Below are 25,666 nucleotides of genomic sequence, written 5' to 3'. Positions count from 1 at the left end.
TGTGGGTTTTTTATAAAATGGAGTACTACTCAGCCATGAAAAATGAGAAACTAGAGACATTTATAGCTAAATGGGTGCACATTGAGGCCATCTTCTTAAGAGAAATAAATAGGACACACATGTGTAAATACCAAATAGTTTTTCTAGTGTGAGAAACTGAAAGTGTAAATAAAGATACACACGGATGAAATGGCCTAACAACATATTTTGCGGATTGGGTTTCCATCGCATGTCATATGACTTTCGAAATTTAAATTAGGGAGAAGTTTGGTTTACGTGGAGTCTGCTAACTGGAGTTTTTTTCCAGATCATTATTTGTTCAGTGTTGGTTTTGGGGATCTTTCTGAAACAAATCACATCCTCTGGTGTCTTTTTGGTGCTTGAGATTTTTTTTAAAGTTATACGGAAAAATGTTTAAGTGTTTTTCAGGGTTTTTTTGGTTGAGCTCTACTGTATTTGAATATTATTGTAGTATTTTCCCCTTGCATTGTTCTTCTTTGAATAGTTTTAACTTTTTGTATGTGTGTGTGTTTGATGATAAAGTTATTAAAAAAACATGTGGGTTATGATACTGACTGTGTAGACAACTCCTGGCAAAATATCAAAGCTGCTTTGTGGGGCCCAGGCCATGATGGGGACTAGGAGTGAAACTCAGTGTCCTTTTAGGAGCCCTCTCCTCCCCTAACCACTCAAAGGATGAATGCTGAAGGAAGGCCACTGCCATCCTGCACACAGACAGGACCAGCTCGGTGTGTGCTCTGGGGAAGGGGGCACAAAGTCGTGCTGTGCAGTGTGTCCCATCCGTGCAAAGTACTGGCTGAAGACAGCAGGACCTGGAAGAGAACCCGGAAGTGGGGAACCTAAAGATCATCCAGATTTTTTTCTCCAGAGGAAGAAATGAGAGCTGCAGCCCCTACGTTCCTTTTTGTGCCATGTGTATATGTCATTATTTTAATTTGTTGTCTTTCCTTCCTCTTTATTCATTCTATTACACACAGAGTATATGATTATTGTTCACTTGACACTGCAGCCCGAAGACGGTAGAAACAACGATATGGGATTGTGACTCAACTTGGGGAGGAGTGGACATTACTCAGAGACCCCGGTACAGGACTTGACAAAGCACAGAGCACCATGGTAGCTCCCTTTGGAAAGGGGATGAGTGAAGCTTTGATTGTAGAAGGAATAGCTACATTTTCTCAGCCAAACACTTTTTTAAAAAGCAAAAATAGGGGAACGAACTTTGTTTCTTCTTTTGGGTATCATCTGAACTCATTCCAAATTTTGGAAAACCTATTATGTGAATCTTGGCAAGGGACAAGACCAGCTAGTTCATGGGCACAGAATCTCAGCTCTGCCAACTAGATTATTTCCATCCATCACCTTGATGGTGCCTGGTATCTAGGGGCCAGCGTTAGAAGTCAAGACACCTAAGCCGAGTTCCCCAGATGTGATTAGGCCATGATCCCAGACCTCTAGACCCATTTCCAAGCCTGATTTCTGGTAGATACTGTGATTTCTTTAATAGCCTTTTGTTAATTTCCTCTTGAATGCTGTCAATTGCAACCAAGGATCTGACCAGCCCTTCTCATTTGAGATTTCCTTTTGGTGTTGAGTACGGGAAATGCTAGTTTCAACTATATATTACCATCCCAGGAAAGAAGCAGCTTTGAGAAGGACTGAACGTTACACAGCTCTTCCACAACAATATTCCTTTTATTAATATTAATCACAGTTACGAGGTCTTATCCAGCAGAAAGAACAATTTGCATTATGTAGAACTACATACAAAGACATATAACAATGAAACATACACATACACCAACCACCAACCCAGCTAATGTCAACCAGTCAAAGCTCTGAATGTGTCTTCAGTTTTGATCATCAGTGCTTTGGAAGAACATACACAGACCCAGCACAAGGTTGGCTTTCATGGTCTTAGAGCGTTCACAGAGCAGGAGGTTCACCCTTGAAACCAATTGGACATGTAAACTCGGAGAGCAGGGATTGATAACACGAGGTCTGAATGCCTGGCTCTTGGGCTACCTGCCTTTGTGGCAGAGTCCGCTCAAAATCCCACAGGCTCCTCTGATCAAGAAGAACAGAGGCCTTAGCTGTTCTTAGCTGTTGAAGCAGACAGGTCCTGTCCCTCTGGCTGGACAAGGTGTGTGTATGAAGAGTAGGTTGGCTTCTAGTCTAGGTCCAATTATTCTTTATGGTCCTCTCAGAATAACTTGGCTAAAATTTACTTTAAAAGGGAAATGAAAAAAATATCTCTCCTCCTTCTACCTTTCTTCCTGTCCCACCCTAAGCCTTCTGGCCAGACTCCAGCGAAGCTCATTGCAGTTCAAGGGTCCTTGGCTGGGTGATAAGTTGCCGAATGCTCAGTGGGGAAGGAGCCACTGTAGACTCTGAATGCCCTTCCTTCACTTTAGTTAACCTCAGTAGCTCCCTCCGTTAGTGAGTGAAGAGTTTGAGTTCTAGCAATTTGCTGGTATCCTCAAGTCTCTTAGAAAGATGGAACCTATAAGCTTAAAAAAAAATTAATGCCTGGGAGTTTGGGAACCATGACAAATATTCTGCTCTTGGAACCCATTTTGAGAACAGAGGCCTCTGCTCAAAGCCACACTCCTCTTTCCACAGGGCTCACTGTGTTCATAGTTGTTCTGATTTCTGAATCCCTTTAACATCAGCAATGAAGATTTTGGCCTTAAGAGAAAAAGGACAAGCAGACTGGCTGACGATTCTTTGTGTGTGACCCCTCCCCTGACCATCTCCCTGGGGGAAGGGAGAGGAAGTAGCATTCATCTTCCACCTGGCTCAGCCTCTGAAAGAGGGTGCTGTGTTCACAATACTCTGGTTCCTGCATTCTAGGTGGGCAGAGGATCTGCACTGAAGAAGCAGAAGGGCTGCTGGCCAGTCTGCTCTGAGCCTGAGGCCTAAATGCTTAGGAGACTTCTTCTAGGAACTTCTGCGGGTGACCTTGAGGGGTTGCTGTGAGGGAATCTGACGGAGGAGAGGAGAGACTCCCCTGATCTGTATGTCCTTGGCAATCCCACCGAAGGAAGATTCCTTCAGTGGGCAAAACAAAACCCTGTAGTTCCATGACACCTTGAGATTGTAAAGAAAGCCAGTGTCTCCCTCACAAACGAAGGAAAAAGGGTCAGATTTTCACCAGAGCAGATGGGGATACTGAGATGAAGAGGAGAAAAAGGAACAGGGTTTTAATGTGAAGAAAGAGGTTTGTGGTCCCAGAGAAGTCTGGTGCTGCCTTTCCTGGGGTCTGAAGGGTCTCGGTCCTAGCCCAGCCCCACATCCAGTGACATCATCACCACGAATCCCAGGACGGATGCCCAGGATGCCAGCTTCCCGTTACCACTAGGAGAGAAGGAGAGGAAGATCAGTAAGACCTCAGTGCCTCCCGAGACCCTGCCTAGGCCAGGGGCCTCCTCTGCAGTGTGCACTTCCAAAGGGAAATAGCCTATTTCATCAAGCGAGCAGAGGCCCCACTTCCGCCCCTGCTTAATATCACCCGTGTCTTGACCCCCCTGTCCTTTTCTCTCTGTCCGTCCCAGAGAGCACAGGTGTAGAGGGACGACCCTGGGAAGGGTGGCCAGGAGCATACAGGAGGACAAGCTCCCCACCTGATCTGGGCTTCTGGGATAATGTCGTCCATGACCACGTAAACCATGGCGCCAGCAGCAAAGGCAAGAGCGTAGGGCAGGACGGGCTCAGCCAGCACCACAGCAAAGGCACCAAGGACCCCAGCCAGGGGCTCCACCATGCCGCTCAGCTGCCCGTACCTAGGGAGGGAAGGAACAGAAACACAGGCCGCTGGAGGCGACCCCCATGCCTACAGAGGTGTGTCATTCTGGGTCACATCTGAGCATAGCCGTGCTAAAGCAAGTCACGGTCTTACGACCATCTCCTCCTCCTCGGCTCCCTATGAAACGAGTATGGCGGACCCCGCCCTCGATTTCCTTTAGAGTTTTACATTTCAGACCCCGTCTTTTAAAACTGACATTGGTATTGAGACATAATTCACATCCTATATGGCACACCTATTTAATCTGTACATGCCACGGTTTTTAGTATATTTACAAGGTCGTGGAATCATCACCACTAATTCCAGAACGTTTTCACACCTTCGGAAGAACCTGAGCTCGCTGACAGCTACTCCTGGTTCCTTTCTCCTCTTGACCCCTGGAAGCCAAAAATCTATTTTTTCCTCTGTTGTATACTGCTCCTGCACGTTGCATATAAATGCAATCATATAATATCGGTCCTTTGTGACCAGCTTGTTTCACTTAACAAAATGTTCAACCTTACAATGCATGTGCTTTTTATAGATAAAGAACAGCCCACAGTATGGCTATACCCTGTTACATCTCTGCTCCATGCGGGGTGCCTACATGAAGGGATAAGACACTGATTGGAGTGGGGTAGGCATTTCTCAAGCTGTACCTGACATGTGTGGGGGTTCAGACCCCAACTGCTACCCTTCTGATGGGGTAGCAATGACCCACTTCTGCTGCAGCCTCAGTCCCACCTGGCCACGTGTGTACTAACAGCCCACCCCTCGAGCCCGAGATCAAGGTGAGATTTCTTCCTTGAACAAATCCCTTTAGTTATGCTAGCAAGAATGATTCTCCACAGCTTGAAAACAAATGAGCTCCATAGAAACAGCAGCACTCATGAGCACCGAGAATTTCAAGAGCAGAAGGTAAGTCAGCATATGAGCCCCACAGGCAAATGCCACTTGCTAAGGGAACAGCACTAGGCGGGAAGTCGGGACGGCTAGAGTTGGACATGGCGGTTCATGCCTGTAAGACCAGCAAGCATGGGCCTGAGGCAGGAGAAGCACTGTGAGTTTGGCTACACATTGAGTTCAAGTACAGCCAGAACCACATAGCAAGACTGTCTCCAAAAGAAGAAGGAGAAGGGTGAAAGGAAGCAGCAGCAGCAGTAGTTGGGACAGCTTTCTTGCAGCAGGCATTTGGCAAGTCACACTGCCTCTGAGCCTCAGTCCTTCCGCCTGTAAAGTGGAGATGAGAGAGGTCCCCTTTCCCAGCTTCCCAGACAAGCAGAGAACTTGTGGGGTTGGTGCACACCTCCCACCCTCGGCTTCCCCCTGGCTGGGGACAGACAGGGGGCATGGGGAGACCCTCTTTTTACTGGGGAGTCCTCTAAAGGGGTCATTGCTTGCTGGCTCCCCATGCTTTTGTTCACAGACCAGCAGAACTGGGTACTCTTTGGTTTGTACAATTCCTGCCTTGGATTTGTCACCCCAGGAAAATGGGGATTTGATGTCATGCCCAGGCAGGAGTGAGACAGGGAGAAAAAAGTTTTATCCCAGGGTCTGGATGTCACCATAAGAGCTTCATTCCGCGCCCCCCCCCCCTTCTTCCTGGTGCTTCAGTTGTATGAAATGACACTCATAGTCTCTGTATTTAAAAAAACCCCAAACTCTATGGCCACCTTGCCCTGTCCTTGCCCAAATCCCCTATTCAGAGATCACAAAAGAAGTACGTACACCAACTAGTAAGTCCTAAGGCCCTACACAATAGAAAGCATTTTAAGATTGTTATTAGTAGACCTTTTAAGCACTTTTATCATATATTGTAGAGTTAGTGATTGTTTCATCCAACAAGTGACTGAGGTCTGGAGCCCTGATCACAGGGCAGAAAACCTTCTACATATTGGGCTTCCAACCTCGGTGTCATCACTGATGATCCAGGTGACTCAAGATGGCTGTCTGAACCCCTGGCCCACAGCTCCTTCCCTTGAAAATGGGACATGGATGTTGAAGGGCAGTCAGGGAACAGACTAGAAGGCCCTCAGGGAAAGAGAAAATCAGCGGGTGCAATGTTCATCATTGCCTCGTGCTGGTCTTCACACTGATGATCGTATAACAAGAGCCATTCGAGTGACTCCTGGGGCCAGGTGATGGCAAAGTATCACCTGATGCATGTGATATTTAAAGTACACAAACCCAAAGGTGAGATAACCCAACACTGATGGGCATGGTGTGCATCCATGGAGACGTGTTGAAATAGGACACGGCCACTCCGGCTGGGGTGTGTAGAGGTGGAAGGTCAGGATGTTCCCCAGCTTCGGGGGACAATAGTCACTTGCGTTATGGGCACTTTATCAGAAGCTCCCGATTGGCTTCCAAGAAGCAACTGGTCTCACAGAAAGCAGCTCATGCAGAACACAGGACATGAGCTGAGCACTTGACACCAGACACAGCCCTGCCTCTGGCATCAGCGCACTGGGGCACTCACCAGAAAGCTCGCCAGGTGGAGAAGCCAGCCCCTCGCAAAGGGAGGCTGACAGCCAGGCCCTCTGGGAAATTCTGGATTCCAATTCCAATGGCCAAATTCCTGAAAAATCAAGAAGGTATGTGAAGCTCTTATCTGCAGCTGTGAAACCGCACAGATGAGGGCCTCTGGCTGGAACAAAAGCCCTTCTTTGGTGTAGGGAGCTGGGTGGGGACCTGTGATAGGCAGAGAGAACGGTCAGGACCCACGTGTAGGTGGACAGCACAAGTTGCGGGCAGGAGTGACAGAGATCTGTCTCCCCATCAGTGTCCTGGTGTGGTGACACTGGAGTGCTGCAGTACAGCAGAGAACACGCTGGCTGGGCACCAGGCTGGCCGCACCACTCCACAAAAATCATTTCACTTTCTACGCCTCCATACCTTGTATATAACCTGGGGATAATAACATCCATCCTGATTAGCTGCCGTGTGGCCCAGTGGCCTAGTGCTGCCTGTAAAGTTCTAGCACGTATGAAGTGCTCGATACATCTCTATGGTACAGGAATGGGTATATCACATTTTACCCAGAAGCAAGTTCAGCAGCGGAGTACATTTGCACAATCTGATGGTGGCGCAGATCTGGCTGGGGTCTGACGCAATCGCTGCACTTCTGGGTGGTGCACACTGCCATCCTCTCACTTCCTGTCTCTGTGTTACACTGGGGTGACGGTGCCGTGTGACTCAGTCACACCTCGTGTGACTGGCCAGTGCCTGTTTTTGAAAACCTGCTTTGTACACAAATCAAGAACTGACATGCAGAGGGAGGGCAAAGCACAATGAGACTGGTACACGTTCAGCACGTGATTTAGCCAGGAACACAAGACATGCGCATGTAATCACTAATTCATAGTGCATGTAGGGGAAGAACCCTTATTGCACACGCTGCATACAGCTGTGCATCAACCAAATGTCAACTCACAGAGGAAGCAAAGGCACAAAGGGACGGAGAATGGTCAGTCTGAGTGCCACAGGAAGGACATTGGAGACCATCTCCCCCGGCAAGATGCCACCTTGGCTAAATGGGCACAAGGGGCAGCCCCTCCCCGGAAGGCTCATCTGATCAACAAAGGTCTCAGAAAGGGTCATCGCTTGGCTCTAGCTATGTCTCTGTTCCAGTCTCCAGCACAGAATACCAATGGTAATCCCCTATGGTTAATTGTTTTTTCAGTGCTGGGGATTGAACCTAGGGCCTTCTCACCAAGCTACATCCTCAACCATTTTTATTTTGAGACAGGGTCTAAGTTTCTAAGTTGCCAGGCTGGGCTCTCAGTATTTAATATTTAATCCTCATTTGGTTTGGGGACTGCAGCTCACCTGGGTTCACCTTTATCCCACCTCCATGCATACATGCTTCATGGGTGGGGGCCTCACCATTCAGAAAACCCACCCCAGGGTCAGTCAAGGAGACTCTTAGAAAAAGACTGATCCTCCCAGAACCTTGAACTTGGAAACATTTAGCTGGCACGTGGTTCATGTCATTAACTCTCATCCTGTCCCTTCTCGACAGCTTTACAATGTCTCCCCTCGACACCTACCCATTTGGGTATCAAAATGATGGTATCTGGGAATTTATTATTAGCTCCTTAATAGGGGAGCTGCTATGAGGTCTTAAGAGTTAGCAGAGCCACTGAGCTCATCTTGATAGACTGTAGGCAAGGACTGTTCCTAAAAATGGAGACAAGACAGCCCCTCCCCACTGGCCCAGGCATGTGCTGTAAGGCCTGTGCTCCAGCACTCAGTCTCTGCTGCTCTCTCCCACGAGTTTGCCAAACCTCCATCCATGTTACCTAAGGCTGCTCTCCCTTTACTTCTTTAGGAGGGACTCAGACACACGCTTGCCTCATCCCATGATCTAAAGGACAGCAAATGTTTCCTGCAAAGGCCCAGAGAGTAAATATTTTAGTTTCTGTGGGCCACTGAATTTGTGTTGCAAATGCTGAACTTTGCCACTGTAGTGGAAAAGCAGCCACAGACAATACATAAATAAATGAGTATGGCTGGGTTCCAATAAAACTTTATTTACATGAACAGGTGGTGGGCTGGAATAGTTCAGTGGCTGCAGAAAGATTGGACAAGATGGAACTGCAGACCCTGGGCCCACCCTGTTCTTCTTTAGGTTATCACAGCTATCTATGTAGGAAAGTTTGGGACAACTGGATTTCTCAAGTCCAAATCCTGGGTCCATGGTGGATTCCACTGAGATTTCAAAGGACAGCTTGGGAGGCCAGGAGAAAGTCTGCCGCAGAGCCAGAGTCCCTGCAGAGATTCTCCACTGGGAGAATGCCTAGTGCAGTAGAGGGAGTGGAGTCAAGGTTGGGACCCCAGAAGGGTGGAGGTGTTGGCAGGATGCCATGCTAGCCTTTCACACGCACCAGCCAGACGCTGTCTACCATGTGGCCTGCAACCAGCGAAGAGGTAAGGGTGGGACATCGTGTATAAGATTTTGGTGAGGACGGCTGGGCATCATGAAAGTCTGGTACCGGGCCCCGGTGCGCTGGCTGGCCTGTCTGGGCTGCACAGAAGCTCCCAGGAGGCATGGGCTCTTGCTTCTCCTCCTTTCTCTGGTCACCTCCAGGTTCCAACCCCACCAGGTGTAAGTGGGTACTGGAGACTGGATAATTCTCTAGGCACAGAGGACATGGCGCTGCTGGAGGGAGTAGGGTACTTTCCTGTTCCACTGTGCTTCCAGTATGGAAATCTTCATTGGATAAAGAGCTCTCAAGGCTGCTCTAAAGCTTTGTCCCTAAGCTTGGGACAATCTTACTCTCTTATCAGAGGTCCTTCTACCAGATGAGGGACAGGACAGGAAGTCCACTGTGGCTTACACACCCTCCCAGTACCCCTGCTCTGTCCCAGTTTAACAGAAGAGAAGGGGGATTAGGAGAAATTAGATAGAATTTAAAAAAGAAATCTAGCTAGAGGTTTTTAGGCAAAAGTTATTGTTCTGTTCCTTGCTTTTAAAGTATGCACTTACACGAAGCAGTAGGCCCAGATGGGCCATATTACTTTTCCTCCTCTTCTGGGTCCCTAACCATCAGCGCCCAGTCAGTCCATAAGGCAGCATAAAAGGATTGAGCTCCTTTCTCCCTCAGAAGGCCTTAGCTTCTCCTTCTGTGTGTCTCTGCCAAGGAGCGTGATGAGCGTCCACCTCTGAGGAGTAGGGTTTAGGATCTGAGTCAACAGCCTCACTTTTTGTCCTCTTGGGCCCCAGGTCTATGATTCCAAATCCAGCTTCAAGACACACTGACAATCCCTGTTCAAGATGTAGAACCCCAAGCAGCCTATTCTAAGCAGCCCTGGGCAGAACTACAGTGTATTCTATAGACGTCTATGAACTTCTACTAGTGTTGTGTCTTAACAGACTTGGGGCTCCTTAGTCCAGGAGGAAGGGACATTTGAAGTATATTGCTGTGGAAGAAACAAGCCACAAAGGCAAATTCTTGCTAACATCTCATTAACTCCTGCCTTGTCTACTCAGAGTCCCCTATGATGGGCCTTTCCCCTCATCTTCATTCGGTGCTCTCTTGTGCCCCCAAATGTTTGGGTAAACACAACCAGCTTTCTTGTCCTTATGCCAAGCCTTGGATCCAAGGGCTCTTTCCAGTGAGGAAGGACAAGGGCTCCAACCAGGGCTTGTCTGACAATGAGGACTTGGTACTTGGTAGCTGGCCCCAGCAGATGGCCAAAGACTAGAAAATGTCCCCCATGTGTACAGATGGGAGGGAGACTTATGCCAGGTGCCAAGGAGCTGCCACCTCAGTGTCACCAGCAAGGCAGTGGTGGCGCTCCCTGTCCAAAGTCCTCTCCGTGGTACGGTGCTGGCTGCAGCCATCCGCCAGGCGGAGGCTTCCACAGCCTCCTCCACATCCTGTCCAGGAGCCACCATCCTGATAAGCAGCACAGAAACCCCATTCTTCTGTCCCTGGCAAGCCTCGTTACCTCTGCCCTGCCCTGGCACGGGGCTTCCAGCCCAACTGGTGCCACACCCTCTGGATTCTGCCAGGCCTTTCTCCAAAGGGTGCTGCCTCACTGGGCAACCAGAAAGCCTCCCTGGTACACTCTTGGGCTCCTGTAGTCCATGCAAGGGCTGGGGTCACTGCCTCTCTGCCTTCCTCCCTTCCTACACATCCCTTCTTAATTTGGGTCTTCTCCATGCATACAAATAGAATAAGTAAGATTTGGCCCTGGGCCTAGCCATGTTCGCTTGTTTTGCTGTATGTCATGCATCTGTTCAATGTCAGATAATCAGGAGCGACCCAATGGAAGAGCCCAGACATCTCCATGCCCTCTACTCCTCAGCATCCACATCAGCTCTGCAACGTGACTGACATCTGCAGTTCTCAGACCTGGCTGTCCACTGGGGTCACCGTGGAGTGATGAACTGGAGCACTGGGCCTCGTGTGAGCAGATTTAAAAGTGTGTGGTAGTGTTAAGAACCCCTGGCCTAAGGTGTCATCAAAGGGGATAAGGAAGGATGGAGGCTGAGACCACCATTATCTCAGAAGCCCCTTCCCCACCGTGCACACCAGCGGGCCACGAGCGATGTGTCTGGAGCCTGCAGGGTGGGTGCTTACTGTACATAAAATCTGATTCAGGGCGCCATGGAAGGGCCCCCAGGAACACGGGGCAGGAGTAAGAAAGTAGATGGGCAGGATGACAGGTGTGTGGGCAGAAGTGAGGGTGAAGGTGAGCGCCATGTGGCCGGGTGGAAAGGGGCAGAGGGAAAGGAGGTGACAGGGTCGGTCCTGGGGACCAGGGAGCTGGTGGTGCGGGGAAGTCCCAGCCTCACCCACTCCCCTGCAGCCCTACTGTGCTCCCCTCCTCGGCCTCCAGCCAGCCCAAAGGCACCCTGCCAGACCTCCCAGTTGGCTCCTCGAAGCTCTGGGAAGGGAAGGCTCAAATGAGAGGTTTCCTTTCCAGGATGGGCTACCAAAATTCCCAACGGTATTTAAAAGCCAGAGGGAGCAAAACAAGTCCGCAGAGGACAGTGAAGCCCCTGTGTGCTGGGCTTTGCTCCTCCCCAGCAGAGCACAGAGACGCCATTGCCACTCCGCACTGCGAGCAGATGGGAGGGAGGGGAAGTGGGATGAAGGGCTCTTTACAGGAAGAAACCACAAGCTGTCCCTTTCGTGTGCGGCCAAGCCCCCCCCCCCCCGTGACCTGTCACCAGGCCTGGCCCAGGGCCGATGGGAGGGGGCCTTCGGGGAAGGAGAGGGAGAAGGCCGGGAGGTGGGGTTTACGGGGCAGGGTGCCGCTGGTGCAGCCTCCCGAGGCCCCCTCTGGGAAGGTGAGCCACGGCTTTGCCAGGGTGGCTGCTCTGCGGAGGAGTTGAACTTGGCTTGGGCACCCAAACTTCTCGCTTCCTTTCCCTTGGGAGTAGGAATTTGTCAGGAAGAGGCAGACCCAGGGAACCAGGGACTTAAAGTTCAGCGTCGGGGTTTGAAACGGGGAACTGGTTTTAGGTTTCCTCTCATACTTTGGTCTCTTCATTTTTGATGTTTTTAGGCACCAAGGGGGAGCCAAGGTAGAAGAAAGCATGGCAGGCAGAAGATGCCAAGACACACATGACTCCCTTGACTTGGGGGAGGAGGTGCAGGGCAATGGCCACTCTAACCCCAGGGATCTTTTAGCTGTGTTGGATCAATGCGCTAAGGGGCTGGAATTCGCAGAGTGCAGTGTGACTTTCGTTACAGGAGCCAGGGTGCCCAAGCGTCCCAGTTTGTCCAGGAGCATGGAGTTTCCTGGGGTGGAAGCACCCGAGGGCAGGTGGCAGAGGCAGAGATAACATGGAGAAGGTATACAGAATCCTGGAAGTTGAGCAGAAGTTTAAGGATCAAAAGCCCTACCCCGTACCGGGGACAGTGTCATGCAAGTCCTGACCCTTCTGGACACTTCGGACACTCAAGAGAGCTGGTTCCCCTGCCACCCCATGGATCCATGGATGGCAAGGCAGTCTTGGGGACTGCTGTCTCCCCCAGCCCTGAGGAACACCCCGAGACTGCAGTGCCCTGAAGGCTCAGGAGAGGTGGCCTCCCTGCAGGGACAGCAGCAGACGCTTTGCTCCAGGTCTGGGCAGAAGGGACACAAAGGACTGATTCAGGCTGCTGAAGGCCAGGAGGCAGCTGGAAACCCCCGGGGGTGGGAGACCTGTGAGGGGTGGGAAGGGGCTGGGCTCACTCACAAATATTGACTCCTAGCAGATGGACAGGGCCCAGCCCCTGGTGGGTGCCAAGGAGGCACAGACAGGGGAAAGGTGCCCATTCATCAGTTTGCCCCTCCAGCCTGGCTTCGAGGACAGAAGCAGACAGCCTGAGGGGGTTTTTCCATTTGTCTCCAGCATTCCTTAGTCTCTCGACCTGTAGAGGGAGAAGCTCCTGGCCAAGGTCCCTCCAGGCTGCGAGGCAGGAAGGCCTCCCTGGCCTGATCTGCACCAACTTCGAATCCCCAGAGGTGGGTGACAGGAAGGAAGCTCAGACGCAGTGGGACATAGCTTCTGTGTTTTCCAGGCCTGGAGGCAACGGGGAGGCCTGACCTCATTTCCCCACTGCAGGCTCCCCTGCCAGGCCCTCTCCTACCCCGAGTTCAGAATCACTGAACACTCAGGCCTGCAAAGGCCCTGGAGGTGGCTTTGATCAACGCCTTCATTGTTAAGGAGGGAAGCTGAGGCTACAAGTTCTGCCTTTGGGGCCCTGTGGCCTGTTGCAGGTGAGTCAGACATGCCTCGATGGGAGGTCCAGGTGCACTGTGGTGACCCAGTACCCACCTCTGCTTCATCTGTGAGATAGGCATACAATGCCAAACGTATAGGGTTCTTGTGCATGTGGGAGACAATCACTGTGAGGTGTGGGTCCCACTCCAAGTCCAGGGTGGGGCTCCTTGCATGGCAGCCACTGTTAAAATCACCCCAGTACCCTGAATGGGGCAGAGCAGAGCGGGGCACTCAGGCCTGCTACCCAAAGCCTGGTGGCCACCCAACCTCACACTGATTTCTTCTCTGGTGCTCTTCAGTCTCCTCAGCTCTGGGGCCCCTGGTCAGACACATAACCTGAAACAGCCAGTGGCCAGCTGGGGTTTTACATTCAGCCACTAGCCCCTGGCAAGAGCAAATGGAAGAGCCCAAGCTACATTTGAGGAAGGACATTAGGAAGGACCCCATCTGCAAGGAGCTTTCAATTAAACAGGGGGCAAAAGACCCCTCTGCAAATGGCTGTGGCACAGCCAGGACCATGAGAGACGTACTGAGCATGTGGAAACAGTCTGCGGAGAGAATGACGTTCAAGATAGACTTTCAAGCAAGTCTTTTTAACAATTTTAACAGCTAGATGGATGGGGAAGGGCACTGCAGACAGGAAGGAGTAAGCAAAGTTGTGTAATGCCAGGTGGCCCACCCAGGTCTTCCTTACTACCCTGTCCCCAAATCTAAGTCAATACACAAATAAAAACACAAAATGCACTGAGCCAAAGCCCATTCCTCCTTGACATTCATTTTTCCCAGTGGAGTCTACTAGCTTTTAAGAAAAAACCTGAGCACTAAATGCCTCAGTCCAGCCCAGGGCTCTTCCTAAGGCCCAAAGCACCGGCTTCTACCCCAATGGCTCCCACTCATTTTTAGGAGTCACTCAGGGGTGTCCTGAAATCCGTTCATTGTCCTTCACCACTCAAACTTTCATTTAAGGACCCTCGGGACTCGATCCTGGGGACGCTGCCAGCGGGAGTCAGCACAGGGCATGTGCAGTGGCACAGAGCCCAAAGGACGGGGTAGCAATCACAGCTAAAACCAGCTGAGTCTTTTGTTACCACACCCACCCCATCAGAGGGAGCCTGAGGTCCTCAGGGTAGAATAGCAATGATGCTAATCTTTACTTGCTGCCATTTATTGGATGTTACTGAGTGTCAGGCTTGTTCGTAAGCTGTTCACATGTGGCAACATGCTTTCCCCCGCAACCACCTCTTGAGATTTTGCTGTTATTGTTGCACCCACTTCACAGATGGGGAAACTGAAGGACAAGCAGTTGCATTAGTAGTCCCCAGGGCTACCCAGCTGGGAGGTGACAGAGCAGGACCTCTAAACCACTGCTTCGGGCCCTCTGGGTCCCACGCAGACCCACCACACCATCCTAGGGAGAGCTGGTTATCCGGCTCAGACCTCCAACAGGAGGGCAGGTCTTGCCCTACACCTGCTGGGCTGAGGTTCTGTCATTCTGTCTCATTGGGCACAGCAAGGAGAGCGCATGAGATGGGGGGAAGATGTGAACCAGGGACCTTGAAGGTTTAACAGAGTGGGAATGGTTCGTCCTCAGCAGAGTATTTCGGTGTCACTATGTCGGACGTTCAGATTCACTAATTCATCATGGTGGGGACCTGCTCTGTGCACTACAGGATGTTTAGCGGCATCCTTAGCCTTTGGTCACTAGATGCAAGGAGCAACTTCCTAGTTACGAAAACCAGAATGTCTGCAGAAGTGGCCAGAGTTCCCCTGCAGGGCAACATCACCCCTGGTCGAGAGCTGTGGACCCAGAGTATAGGTGAGCTGGCATCCTTGCAAAACTGCCTCTGGGTAAGAAAAGGCTCTGGCTGCTCACAGAGAGTCCTGAGCTCAGCCTCCCCTTTGAGAATGGCCAGGCTGAGTGGAGGTGCGTCCCCGGGAACTCTGTTGTGGCAGCATACTCCTAGGGTGGCACGTGGGTGTAATGCTTGACAAGCACCAGGCCTGGCTCCCTTAGTCATAGACAGAGGTCCTCCCCCACCTCACTGTGGCTTCATTCCAGGGAAGCTTTTGCCTCACAGTCTTGTACACAGTGCCCCCTGGAGTTGTGCAGCAGGACGTTCCTGTTTGAAGCCCAAGGCTGTGGCTCAGCCTGGGGTTAGAGGTGAGTGTTCTCTGGGGAGGCAGTGGGTAGAGTCATGGATTTCTCTGAGAACTGGCAAATGAGGCCTTGGCAACCCTCAGCCTTGCTCTCCAGGCTAGATTCTCCAGCCGGCTGATCAGGAAAGGAGAATGGCATATTCCTGACAAGCCCCACTTCACCCCAGCTTTCAGATCCTCCTGGGGCGACGAGCGTGTGTATTCTTGCGTGGCAGGCCCTTACATACTGTTTTGATTGTTATCGTCCCACCCTGAAAGGCCTGATTGTTCAGGCCTGGTGGTGACATCACCGGCTTCCCACTCGGCAGGCAGACTGTTGAGGTGTTGGATGAGCCTGCAGGTGGGAAGGGGCTGGGTGCTCCCCAAGGCTGCCCAGCCCTACCTGCTCAGCAGAGCTGGCTTAGCACGCAAGGGATCTTCCCCCACCTCCTGCCTGCGGTTCTGGGAGCTCCACAGGCTAGCATGACGAGATGACCCATCCAAACCCTTAAAGCCCGATGCCTTCCCCCAAAGTGGGCAGGGAAGGGCTCCAGGCAGTCGAGCTACAAGGCAGGGTGTTGGCTGAGGGTGATTCAGGCTACCACTGAAGACCGCTTCATGCAGAAGCTCCCATATAACCATGGGTTCCGTGGCTCCCGGGGCCACGTCCTGGGGCCCTTTGCCTGCTAAGTCTCCCAGCAAATAAAACCAATCTGATGGGTAGGCTGGGCATGAGGCTGCCTCACTCGGCATGTGGAGGTACATGCCTGGGAGCAATGCGCCCCTGTGTCCCTCGCAGGCTGTGTACTAGGAGTGCTGTTAATCCCAGCAGTGCTGTAAGTCCTGGAGACCATGCAGATGCCCTTCCTCAACAGAATGGATAAAGGAGCTGTGTTCCATCACACAATGGAATACTGTACTGCTAGGAGAGGGGGAGCTCTGTACCTACATGCATGAGGTGGAGGCGTCTCAAGACATTTTGAGTGAAAAAATGAGACACAAAATAGTAAATGTCATGCGGTCCTCTTTACAAAAATCCCCAAACAGGCAAAAACTAGGCAAGGCCCTCATAGCTCCTCACTGATATGAGCAGTCAATAGTCATTAGTGGTTTTATTTGTTAATTCTCCTTAGGCATTTGGAATGTGAGCAGAAACTAATGACCCATTAAAGGCCAGATTTCAGTTCCTAAATGGGAGTCATGCTTCTGGAAGAAGAATAATTTCCCATTGCTTTTACAAAGATGTTTCCTCAAGTTACAGGTCCAGAAAAGAGCACAGGTATAAGTGTTCTGCTAGCTGAATTTTCAGAAACTGGCAAAAGCCACATCCAGATCAAGAAACAGAACATAGCCAGTGGCCCGTGACTCCCAGCCCTAGGATCCCTGTTCACTGCTGCATTTTCCAGAGTTTGTTTCTTCATCTAATATCACAAAAGGCAGGAAGAACAGGAGGCTGAGGCAGCTTCAAGGAGGAGCTGATTATCAGCCTGGCTGTTCTCCGTGGCTACCTGTTCTCCGTAGCCGTCTGTTCTTGCTCCTTCCCTTTCAGCTATCTGCAGCTCATTTCTTCACCTCTTTCAAGGCTAGGTAATCTGGCCTTTCCAGAGTGAGATCATGAAAGTCACCCCCTACTACCACCAACAGCAGCAGCAGCTCTGGGGAAAGCCAGGTGCCACAATATGAGTACATGCAAGTAGCCACATGTGGCAAGGAAATGAACTCTTCTGCCAATAGCCAAGTGAGTGCATCATCTTGGAAGTGAACCCTCCAGCCCCAGCCCAGCCCTCAGACCATAGGAGCCCTGGATAACCTCTTGACGGTGACCTCTCACTAGTGGTCCCGGAGCTGGGACCACTCAGCAAAGCCACTCTCAAATTCTGAGCCCGCAAAAAAGTGAGATAATGCTTACTGGCTTACGCCATCATGTTTTGAGGTATCTTGTCAAAGGAAAAAGAAAACCAATGTAGTCACCCCCATCTAAAATCTAGACTACTTTACTTTCTCTTTTTATTCACTCTTTTCTTCCCAAGTCTTTCTTGCTTCCTGATAGCATTTCTGGCCTTGTAACCTACTACAATACATTCTTTTAACATGTTTATTCTTTGTTTTTTTTCCCTCGCCTGACTTTGTATCAGAACAAGCTAGGAACCCTCATCTGTCTGTGCACAATGTGTCCCAGTATCTGAAAGAGAGCGAGCCAGGTGTGTGCAGCTGTGAAACAGATGGGCATACAGATACAGGCCCCAGAATTCCAGCAGGGCTAATGTCTGCTCCCTGCTGTAGGGGATCAATCAGCAGGGAGCATGTCACAATCCTTTGAGTTTCAGTGGCTTCAGCTGTAAAAAGAAAAGGAGGGTAAATTGGGTGACCCGTGAGCTCTTTTCCAGATACTATGCCTCATGATTCCTACACAAGGACAGCTTTGTGGGTTCTCCGGATTCCAGGGGCTGCCTCCACCTCCACCAAACCTCATTTTCCTGTCTGTGCACATCTGGAAATCCAAAACACAAAACTATCTCATTGTGCACATCTGGACAGCATAAACCAACTAAAAGGGAACTCCAAAATGCTGCTCAGCAAAATTGCAGTGCAGGCCAAATGGGAGAGGTTGAAAGACTCCTTTCTTTTCCACCTGCAAAACAATCTTCTGGGCATGATCTTATGTGCTGAATGCTTTGCCACTGAATAACATACACTCTCACGCTGTCTCTCTGCCTGGCGCCCAGCCAATGTAAAACTTACAGAAAGAGACTTTTTCCCTACCCTTTTGTTTAGACCAAACTATACCTTTACTTGCCCTTGGGGCATGTGGCCTATTGGAAGCTGAACACCACCTGCTCCTCCTCCACCCCTTCAGGGAGAGTGACTGAACTGTACACCTAATGCAAACTGAACTCAACTGGGAGCTTTCGGGCTACTGGTGAGAAACCCTTGGCTATTTGCATGCAGTTAGGGTAGCCCCTCCCTTCCAAGGCTGGGAAGGGAAAGCTGCTTGGCAGGATGTAGTCTCCTTGTTTGACAACCAGCCTGGACTTCCCAAACAAACAGGAATGATTATTCCTTTGGAAATGAAATGAGTTTCAGGAGCACTGAACTGAAGACAAACAGGACAGGGAGGGTAAGAGGCATGGTGAGGTGGGGTGCTCCCCATTGGCCCTTCACACCCAAGGATGTCAAGGGCTTGATGGGGAGGACTCCCTGGAGCATGGAAGGCTCACGAGGCAACCGGGAGCCTTTGTGTTAATGTCCTGTGAATGCAGAGGATGCTACAAAAAGAGAGTGAAGGTGAGTGGAGACCTTGGGTCAGGGTGTTTGGTCATCCTTCCCATCTTTCTTTGGAGCTCCCTGCCTTCGGGTGACAGGGACAGGTGAAGAAAAACAGCACTTCTCTAAGGCTCAGAGTTCTCTTTGAAGTGAGACCACTGCTGTCTGCAGAAGCCCAACAGCTCAAAGAGCACAGAGCCCAGCCCCACGACTCTGCATGCAGGCAGGGCCTGAAGAATGAGAGAAATCTTTTCCTTCCTCCTGCTGTGGGCTTTGGAACTTGCTTTCTAGCTAACCAGGAACTCAGGCCTTTCCTGTTGAGAAATGATTGTGTTTTCTTGGCTTCTCATATGGACAGCCAAGGGTGAAGGCCATGAAGGGTACAAGGCCATGAAGTTAATGCCAAGGGGTAGGTGGGAAAGATCATGAGCCAGGAGGCTGGGCACCTCCTGCTTTGCTACCAATATAGCCAAGACACGCACAGAGCAACTGCCTCATTCCAGCCACTTCCACCGTTAATGACCTGTGCTGATTGCACACAGAGAGAAAAGAAAAGAAGATAGGTAGAAAGGCAACAAGGAAAATTTTAAAACTGTGCTTAAAGAAAACTACAGCTTCAGGATGCAATCAAAGTTACCAGGGGTGACAGTACCTTTCTATTTTCTAGGAAACTCATTCCAAAAAGTCCCTGAGTCTGCAAACTGGGTCTGTGCTTTTCTCCTGGAAAATGAGCCTGCACTTTTCCTCTAATATTATATACTCACAAATTCCACAAACTCCCAATCCTCAAGGAAGCAGCAGACAGCGTATCTCCAAACTCCAAACACATGTAAATGGTTTGTATTCTACCTTAGCTCACTCAACAGGTAACTTGATAGGCAGTAGGAACACGCATCCTAGACCACCCGTCTAAGGGACATCCCCAAGGCCACATAAAAGACTCCAATCCCAGACCATAATGTGTCTCATGCTAGGAGCTCTTGCACTCCCCTGAGCATGGAATTCTAACAAACCTTTCCATGTCTCTTCTCTGCGCATCCTGCAAGCCTTTTCTGTGATATAAGTCACTGAACTTATAGCTTACCAAATGGGTAGTGTGAATTGAAGTCCCCATCTCTTTTGGGGGGGACCTCCCTGGACCCCATCGGGTGACAATGCAACCACAGCAAGACCACTAGCACTGCCTCCAGAGCCCCTGTCCTGTACCAGGCCCAGTGCTGGGCTCTATTCTAGTAACTGCCCGACACAAAAAGCCTTATCAACCCATGTTACAGCTGAAGAAACTGAGCCTTCCGGAGGGTGACACTCCTGTCCCAGATCCATTAGCCCATCAGTAGCTCTGCTAAAGTTCCATCTCGGGTCTGCTGACTCCAGGGCTCAAGGGCTTCACATGTGTTGTCCCCATATGAAACGCGGACACCATGAGGGGGGATCTTGCTGTAATCTCAGTTTGTCAGAGGGCATCTGTGGCTATTAGTAATAGTTCATACCCTGATGCCATCTATTACCAGTTGTTCACTGTGGGGTGGGCCCTAGCACAGGTGTTATAAAAGATCTCGTTTGCTGTGAAATAGTAATGCTGTGTGAAAACCTTTAAAAGAAAATGAGGTTCCCAGTATTTTCAAAGCAATTGCTGGCTTCTGACACACATCTGGTGGCCTTTTCACTCTTGAATAAGTTGTAGCTGGCCAAAGAATTCCCTGGTTACCATATGCTAGGCTTACTTGCTCCAAAGGAATGTCCCCTGAGGGGTGCCTCCCAGGAGGCCAAACCCCAAATTGAGGGAGGGAGGAGGCAATTAAACCTTGTCATCTCCTGGGGGCGGGGGGGGGGTGGGGGGTGGGTGGGTGCCAAGCATTGGGATGGGGAGGAGTGGAAAGCTCCAACTCAAGAAAGCACAACCACAGCTACAAAGGGGAATGGAAGGAGGACAAAGGAGCTGAGTATGGTGGTATGTGTATGTACTCCCAGGTCTCAGGAGGCTGAGGCGGGAAGATAGGAAGTTGCAGGGCAGCCTAGACTATTTAGTGAGACCCTGTCTCAAATAACCAAATTTTTTTTTAAAAAGGAGAGACAAATGTTTACCACGTACCAAAATAAAAGAACAACGATGCCAACAGCTGACTGGCTCCCACCTGAAAGGCTAATGGGGACCCAGGGCAGCCCGAGTCCATCAGCTGAGACCTGAGAAAAGCTATCCTCCATGTTGCACGGAAGAGTGTTGACAGCGATAGTCTCCTACCCCGTTGAAAATGGCATTCTAAGGGAAATAGCCCATTTTCAGGACTCTTCAAAAATGTCAGAGTCCGAAAAGACAGGAGACTGTTTACCTCTGAAGCAGTGGGGTAAAGGAAACAGGACAGCCCAGTGCAATGCCAGGCGAACAAATATCTATAGGGGGACATTTGGGAGTGATCAGAAAAATAGAACAGGGTCAGTATGTTAGATAGCTTTACGACATCCATGTTAAATTGCTAGGGTTGGATAACCGTATCATGATCATGTGGGAAGAATGTCTTCATCCTCTCGCCCTACCTGGTGAAAGCTACATAGGTTGCGCTACTTCCAGACTTCTTTAATAATTTAATGTACAAATTCAATCATTCATCACATATTTAGAAAGTACCTACTATGTACCCAGTACTCTTAATTTTTTAAACACTTTATTCTGAAATAATTTCAGACTTACACAGAAGTTATAAAAATGGTACCAGGAGTACTTGTATCCCTCTCATCCACATTCTGCTAATGTCAGTGTTGTGCAGATTCACAGCACCATGCCACCCTCCGGAAGATGCCACCGATACAACACCATTAATGAAAGGCACATCCTACCCCAGTCTCACTACTTCCCTCCCTGGTGTCCTTCTGCTCCTTCAGGCTGCACTCTGGGAGCCCACATCATCACATCCAGGCATCGGGTCTCCCGTGTCTGCTCTGTTCTGTGATAAATTTCCATCTTTTCCTTGTTTTCCATGACATTGAGTACACTGGCTAATTATTTTGTAGAATGTCCCCCGTTCTGGGTTTGTGTGATGTGTGGTCATGGTTAGATTCAGGTTATGCAGTTTGGGCAAGAATATCTAGAAGTAATACATCCTTCTCAGTGTATCTTATCAGAGGGGACAGGACGAGTCTGCATCTTATTTCTGTTGATGTCAGCCTGGATCAGCTGGTAAAGACAGTGTTGCTGCTGCTGCTGTTGCTGTTATTATTATTATTATTATTATTATTATTATACTATATTAGCAGTACTGGGGGTTGAACCCAGGGCCTTCACACTGAGCTACATCCCCAGACCTTTTTTATTTTTAGTTTGAGTCAGGGTCTTGCTAGGTCACTAAATTGCCCAGGCTGCACTTGAACTTGTAATCCTCCATGCCTTAGCCTCTCTTAGTGCTGGGATTACTCGCATGTGCCACCACCCCAAACAATTTCCCTTAGGAAAAATGTTTGCGGGAATATTGTAAGACTATGAGAATATCCTGTTTCTTCTCAGTCGTTCTCAAACTAAGTTCACCTGCCATTGGTAGACTTGCCTACAGCAACTATCATGTGGTATTCTAATGAGGCTTTTTCATTTCTTCATTCCTTCTGTTTGTGACTTGGAACTGTTCTATAAGAAAAAGCTGTTCCATTTCTTCCGCTCTGAATGCATGGATGTTTATTTTATTTGATGAACTATAACCCAATCGTGTCCTTATTTATTTGCTTGTTCGAACTGTTCCAGCTTTGGCCAGTGGGGGCTCCCTTAGGTTGGCTCCCTGTACCCTTTTACCTCCCCTTCCTTTTCTATTATTACTCATTCAGTTTATTGGCACATTTTAGACGTACATTATGATCACACTGATCGTTGGGAATTTGTACCTGTTCATGATCTATCTTGGTTCTTATTTTTTTTCCCATTCCTTTTCCCTTCCCTCCAACCCTTCACCCCTCCCTATTTACAAAAGCTTTGTTTCCATTTTTTTCCTTCTTTTCTCATTTTTTTCTTTCCTTTTCTTTTTTTCCCCCCATCCTTTGGCAAAAACATCCTTACTTTCTGGTACCCCCGAGTGCTCATGTTGTATTTTCACCTCCCAGTCCTGGAATCAACTAATTCTCAAGAGTTCCTCATCCCCTTGACTGGAAAATGGCCCTTAGGAACCAAGGTCTGAGCATGAGGTGTCCTCATTGCTGCCAGGATATCACTATTGATGAAAATTTTTGTATGATGCTATACCACCTCCTCATGCACAAACATACACAGTTATATTTGTTCCTAAATCTATTTACCTATGTACATATCAAAAACCATAAGACAAATACGCTGTCATCTTAATTTTATGTGGAATCACAATAAGAACCAAATTCATAGAAATAGAGTATAGAAAAGTGGTTGCCAGAGATTGCGGGGTAGGAGATGGGAACATGTTGGTCAAAGAATCAGTCAGTTATAAGAGGAATCAGTGGAGAGGATCTAATGGATAGGGGGGTAGACTACTTTGCACAAGACTGTATTGTATATCTGAAATTTGCTAGAAGAGTAGATTTTAAATGTTCTCACCACACACACATGCAGACAAATGGTAATGGGTAATAGATGTGCTAATTAACTTGATGGTGATAACCTTTTCACAAAATATACATATGTCAGCCTGAAACAGACAAAATCATGCTTTCATGTGACTACCTCTGATTCCAATCCAATACCATGAGTTTTATCCTCGGTTAGAAATCAGCAAACAGCATGGCGAGTGCTGAAAGGAGAGAGGATACAGGTGACCAGATGTCCCTTTCAAGAGGGGAAAGGGAAATTCTGAGAGTTTGGCTCTTCTGTAGAGAAAAAACAAGGAGGGAAGATTACAAATGCACACCATTTAAAATCTAAGCTGAAGACTCAAAACCAGAAGTGACAGGGCTATCTCTAAAAGGCGTGTATCTGGCTAGGGGTATAGCCAGGAGTAGAGTGTTTGCCTAGCATGCCCAAGGCCCTGGGTTCAATCCCTAGCACCTCAATCAATCAATCAATCAATCAATCCATCAATCAGTGGCATGTTCTTACCATCCAGACAGATGCAGGCTCTGAGGTAAAGCTCACAAGGAACACAGACTCTCAGACTGGCATGTGTATCAGCAGCAATTTGGGCAATTTCTAAAGTTATTATTCATCCTCCTGGTGAATCACTAAAGCATGGCTCAGCACAGGACAGGAAGTACCTTGTGTGAGAAAGGGTAGAAGCCCAGGAAGGTCACAGAAGGCCTTGCCCTGCCCCTGAAGGCCACTAGAAACATTGTCATTGACATGTTCTCTTGGCCTGAATACCAAGTTTAACCTGGCTGAAGGTCCATCTCCCTTTATGGGTCTCAGAGGAGGATCAACCTATTCACCCACAAACAGAAGCAGAGAGTCTACAGTTCAATGGCATTTTTTGGAATACAAAACATTTATAACTTTTTTGAGTTCTCAGCAAATTCTTCCATAAAACTCTGTTATAAATGGAAGGCTGAGTGCCCATTCAGCTAACAAAAGCCCATTTAACTCATGCATGAAGAGTTTATAAGTACTTAAGTACCTTACGGGTTACGTAAAGCTTGTGGGGGAGTTCAGGAACTGAATCACCATTTGTAACATTTTTTTTCCTATGAGAAAATACCTTCCCTGTGAAGAGTGAGACGGTAACAAAAGGCCACTAAAGAAATATGTGAGACAGAAACATGGAGACAGGAGGAAAGTTCCTCTTGCTTTGAAACTCCAAGGAGAACATCGTTTATGTTCTTAGTGCAATGACAGTGAAGCAATTTATGGATCCATCTAGTCACAAGGAATTACTGAGTTACTATTCTCTCTCAGACACAACACTGGGATCTGACAAAGAACAGTGCAGGAATCCCTGCCCTGTTCAATCCCTAGAACCTCTGGTTGCTCAGGATCTGAGAGGCACAGACAAAGGGAAGCACCATGAACTCCCAGGCAACCTGCTATGTAGGGAAAAGGCAGGAGCTACTGGAACTCAACGAGGGGAAACCAGGTCCCAGCTGGGGCTCTTCAAGGTTTCCAGAAGGAAGCTGTCCAGGCAACAAGGTGAGGACCATAGAGGCCAAGGAACCAACATGTGTAGAGCCTTGTCACAGGAAAGGGGAGAAGTGTTGATCATGACTGGTGATGGGGAGGCTAGTGGAAGGTGGCTGACAGAACACACAGGATTTTTTAAAAATTGTGTTATAATTCAGATAACATAAGGTTCACAACTTGAACCACTTCAAGGTGCACATTTCAGTGGCCTTTAGTATACATTCACTGTGCTGTGTGACCATCACCACTAGTTCCAGAACCATCTGGCTCTAGAACATTCTTATCACCCTACAAGGAAACTCAGTATTCACCAGCATCTCCTATTCCCCTCTACTCCTGGCCACAACTAATCTGGTTCTGTTTCTGTCAATTTTCCCACCTTGAAGAACATATAAACAAAGCCATACAATATATGGTCTTTTGTATCTGGCTTCTACTCAGCAGGTTTTCAAGGTTCATCCATATTGTGTTGTGTATCAGTATCTCATTCTATTTTATGGCTAAATAATATTCCATGCCATGAGTATATCATATTTTATTAATCCATTCATCCATTGATGGACATTGTTGAAGTCATTTCTACTTTCTGGCTATTGGGAATAATGCTGATGTGCGCATTCGTGCATGAGTTTTTGTTTGAAAACTTGTTTTTAACTATGTTGAGTCCATACTAAGGAGTTGGATTGCTGAGTCACATACTAAGGATAGGGATGTGTCTCAATAGCAACCAGAAGGCATTCAAGTGAGGGCCAATACGACTAGACAGCATTTGGAATGGCTGATATCGATGGAGGTTGGAGGTGCCAGCAGTAGATGTCAGACCAGGTGAAAGAAACCAGATTGAGAAGGGTCACAATGCTATTCTCATCATTTCTTTCACTCTACCACTCTCCCGGTGGCAAGGATAGACATCCAGCCACAACGGATGAAGAAAGCCATTCTTCCCGCTGATATCGTCACAGATGAAAAGCAACTATGGAGTCAATAGCAGAGCTCACAGCAGGCAAGACGGGTTGTCCAGATGATTCTAAATTTCCTCCCAGCTGGACTATGAGAAAAACACTGATCCCTGAGCAGATCTTAAATCTCTTTCAGTCCCTCATTCTGTTTGAGTGAACCTTCATTCCCAAATGGTTAAGTAGTGGTAGCCCACTCAGTTCTTCCTCCAATCATGAGCCAATTT

The 25,666-nt window shown here is 48.8% G+C and overlaps 1 protein-coding gene across 19 annotated transcripts in view; it reads right to left on the bottom strand.

The window, feature by feature from the left end:
* Positions 1–1,697: 1,697 nt before the first annotated feature.
* Slc39a11 (solute carrier family 39 member 11) overlaps positions 1,698–25,666 on the bottom strand; it is a 486,128-nt gene continuing 462,159 nt past the window's right edge. For 18 of the 19 annotated variants that reach the window (XM_087208172.1, XM_087208169.1, XM_087208167.1 and 15 more), the window contains 3 exons: positions 6,285–6,383; positions 3,645–3,803; positions 1,698–3,378 (listed from right to left, as the gene is read on the bottom strand). In XM_087208172.1, the coding sequence (XP_087064298.1) occupies positions 3,300–3,378; positions 3,645–3,803; positions 6,285–6,383 (337 nt within the window). In that variant the 3' untranslated portion in view covers positions 1,698–3,299. The remainder of the gene's footprint in view (positions 3,379–3,644; positions 3,804–6,284; positions 6,384–25,666) is intronic. The other variant, XM_087208166.1, reaches the window with a different exon arrangement.

The sequence above is a fragment of the Heterocephalus glaber genome, unplaced genomic scaffold, assembly GCF_053883595.1.
Source record: "Heterocephalus glaber isolate CG9 unplaced genomic scaffold, H.glaber_assembly_v1.0 deba00000937, whole genome shotgun sequence".
NCBI classification, from domain to species: domain Eukaryota; kingdom Metazoa; phylum Chordata; class Mammalia; order Rodentia; family Bathyergidae; genus Heterocephalus; species Heterocephalus glaber.
The sequence above is the reverse complement of the archived record's forward strand: the minus strand, read 5'-3'. Positions and strand labels throughout refer to the sequence as shown.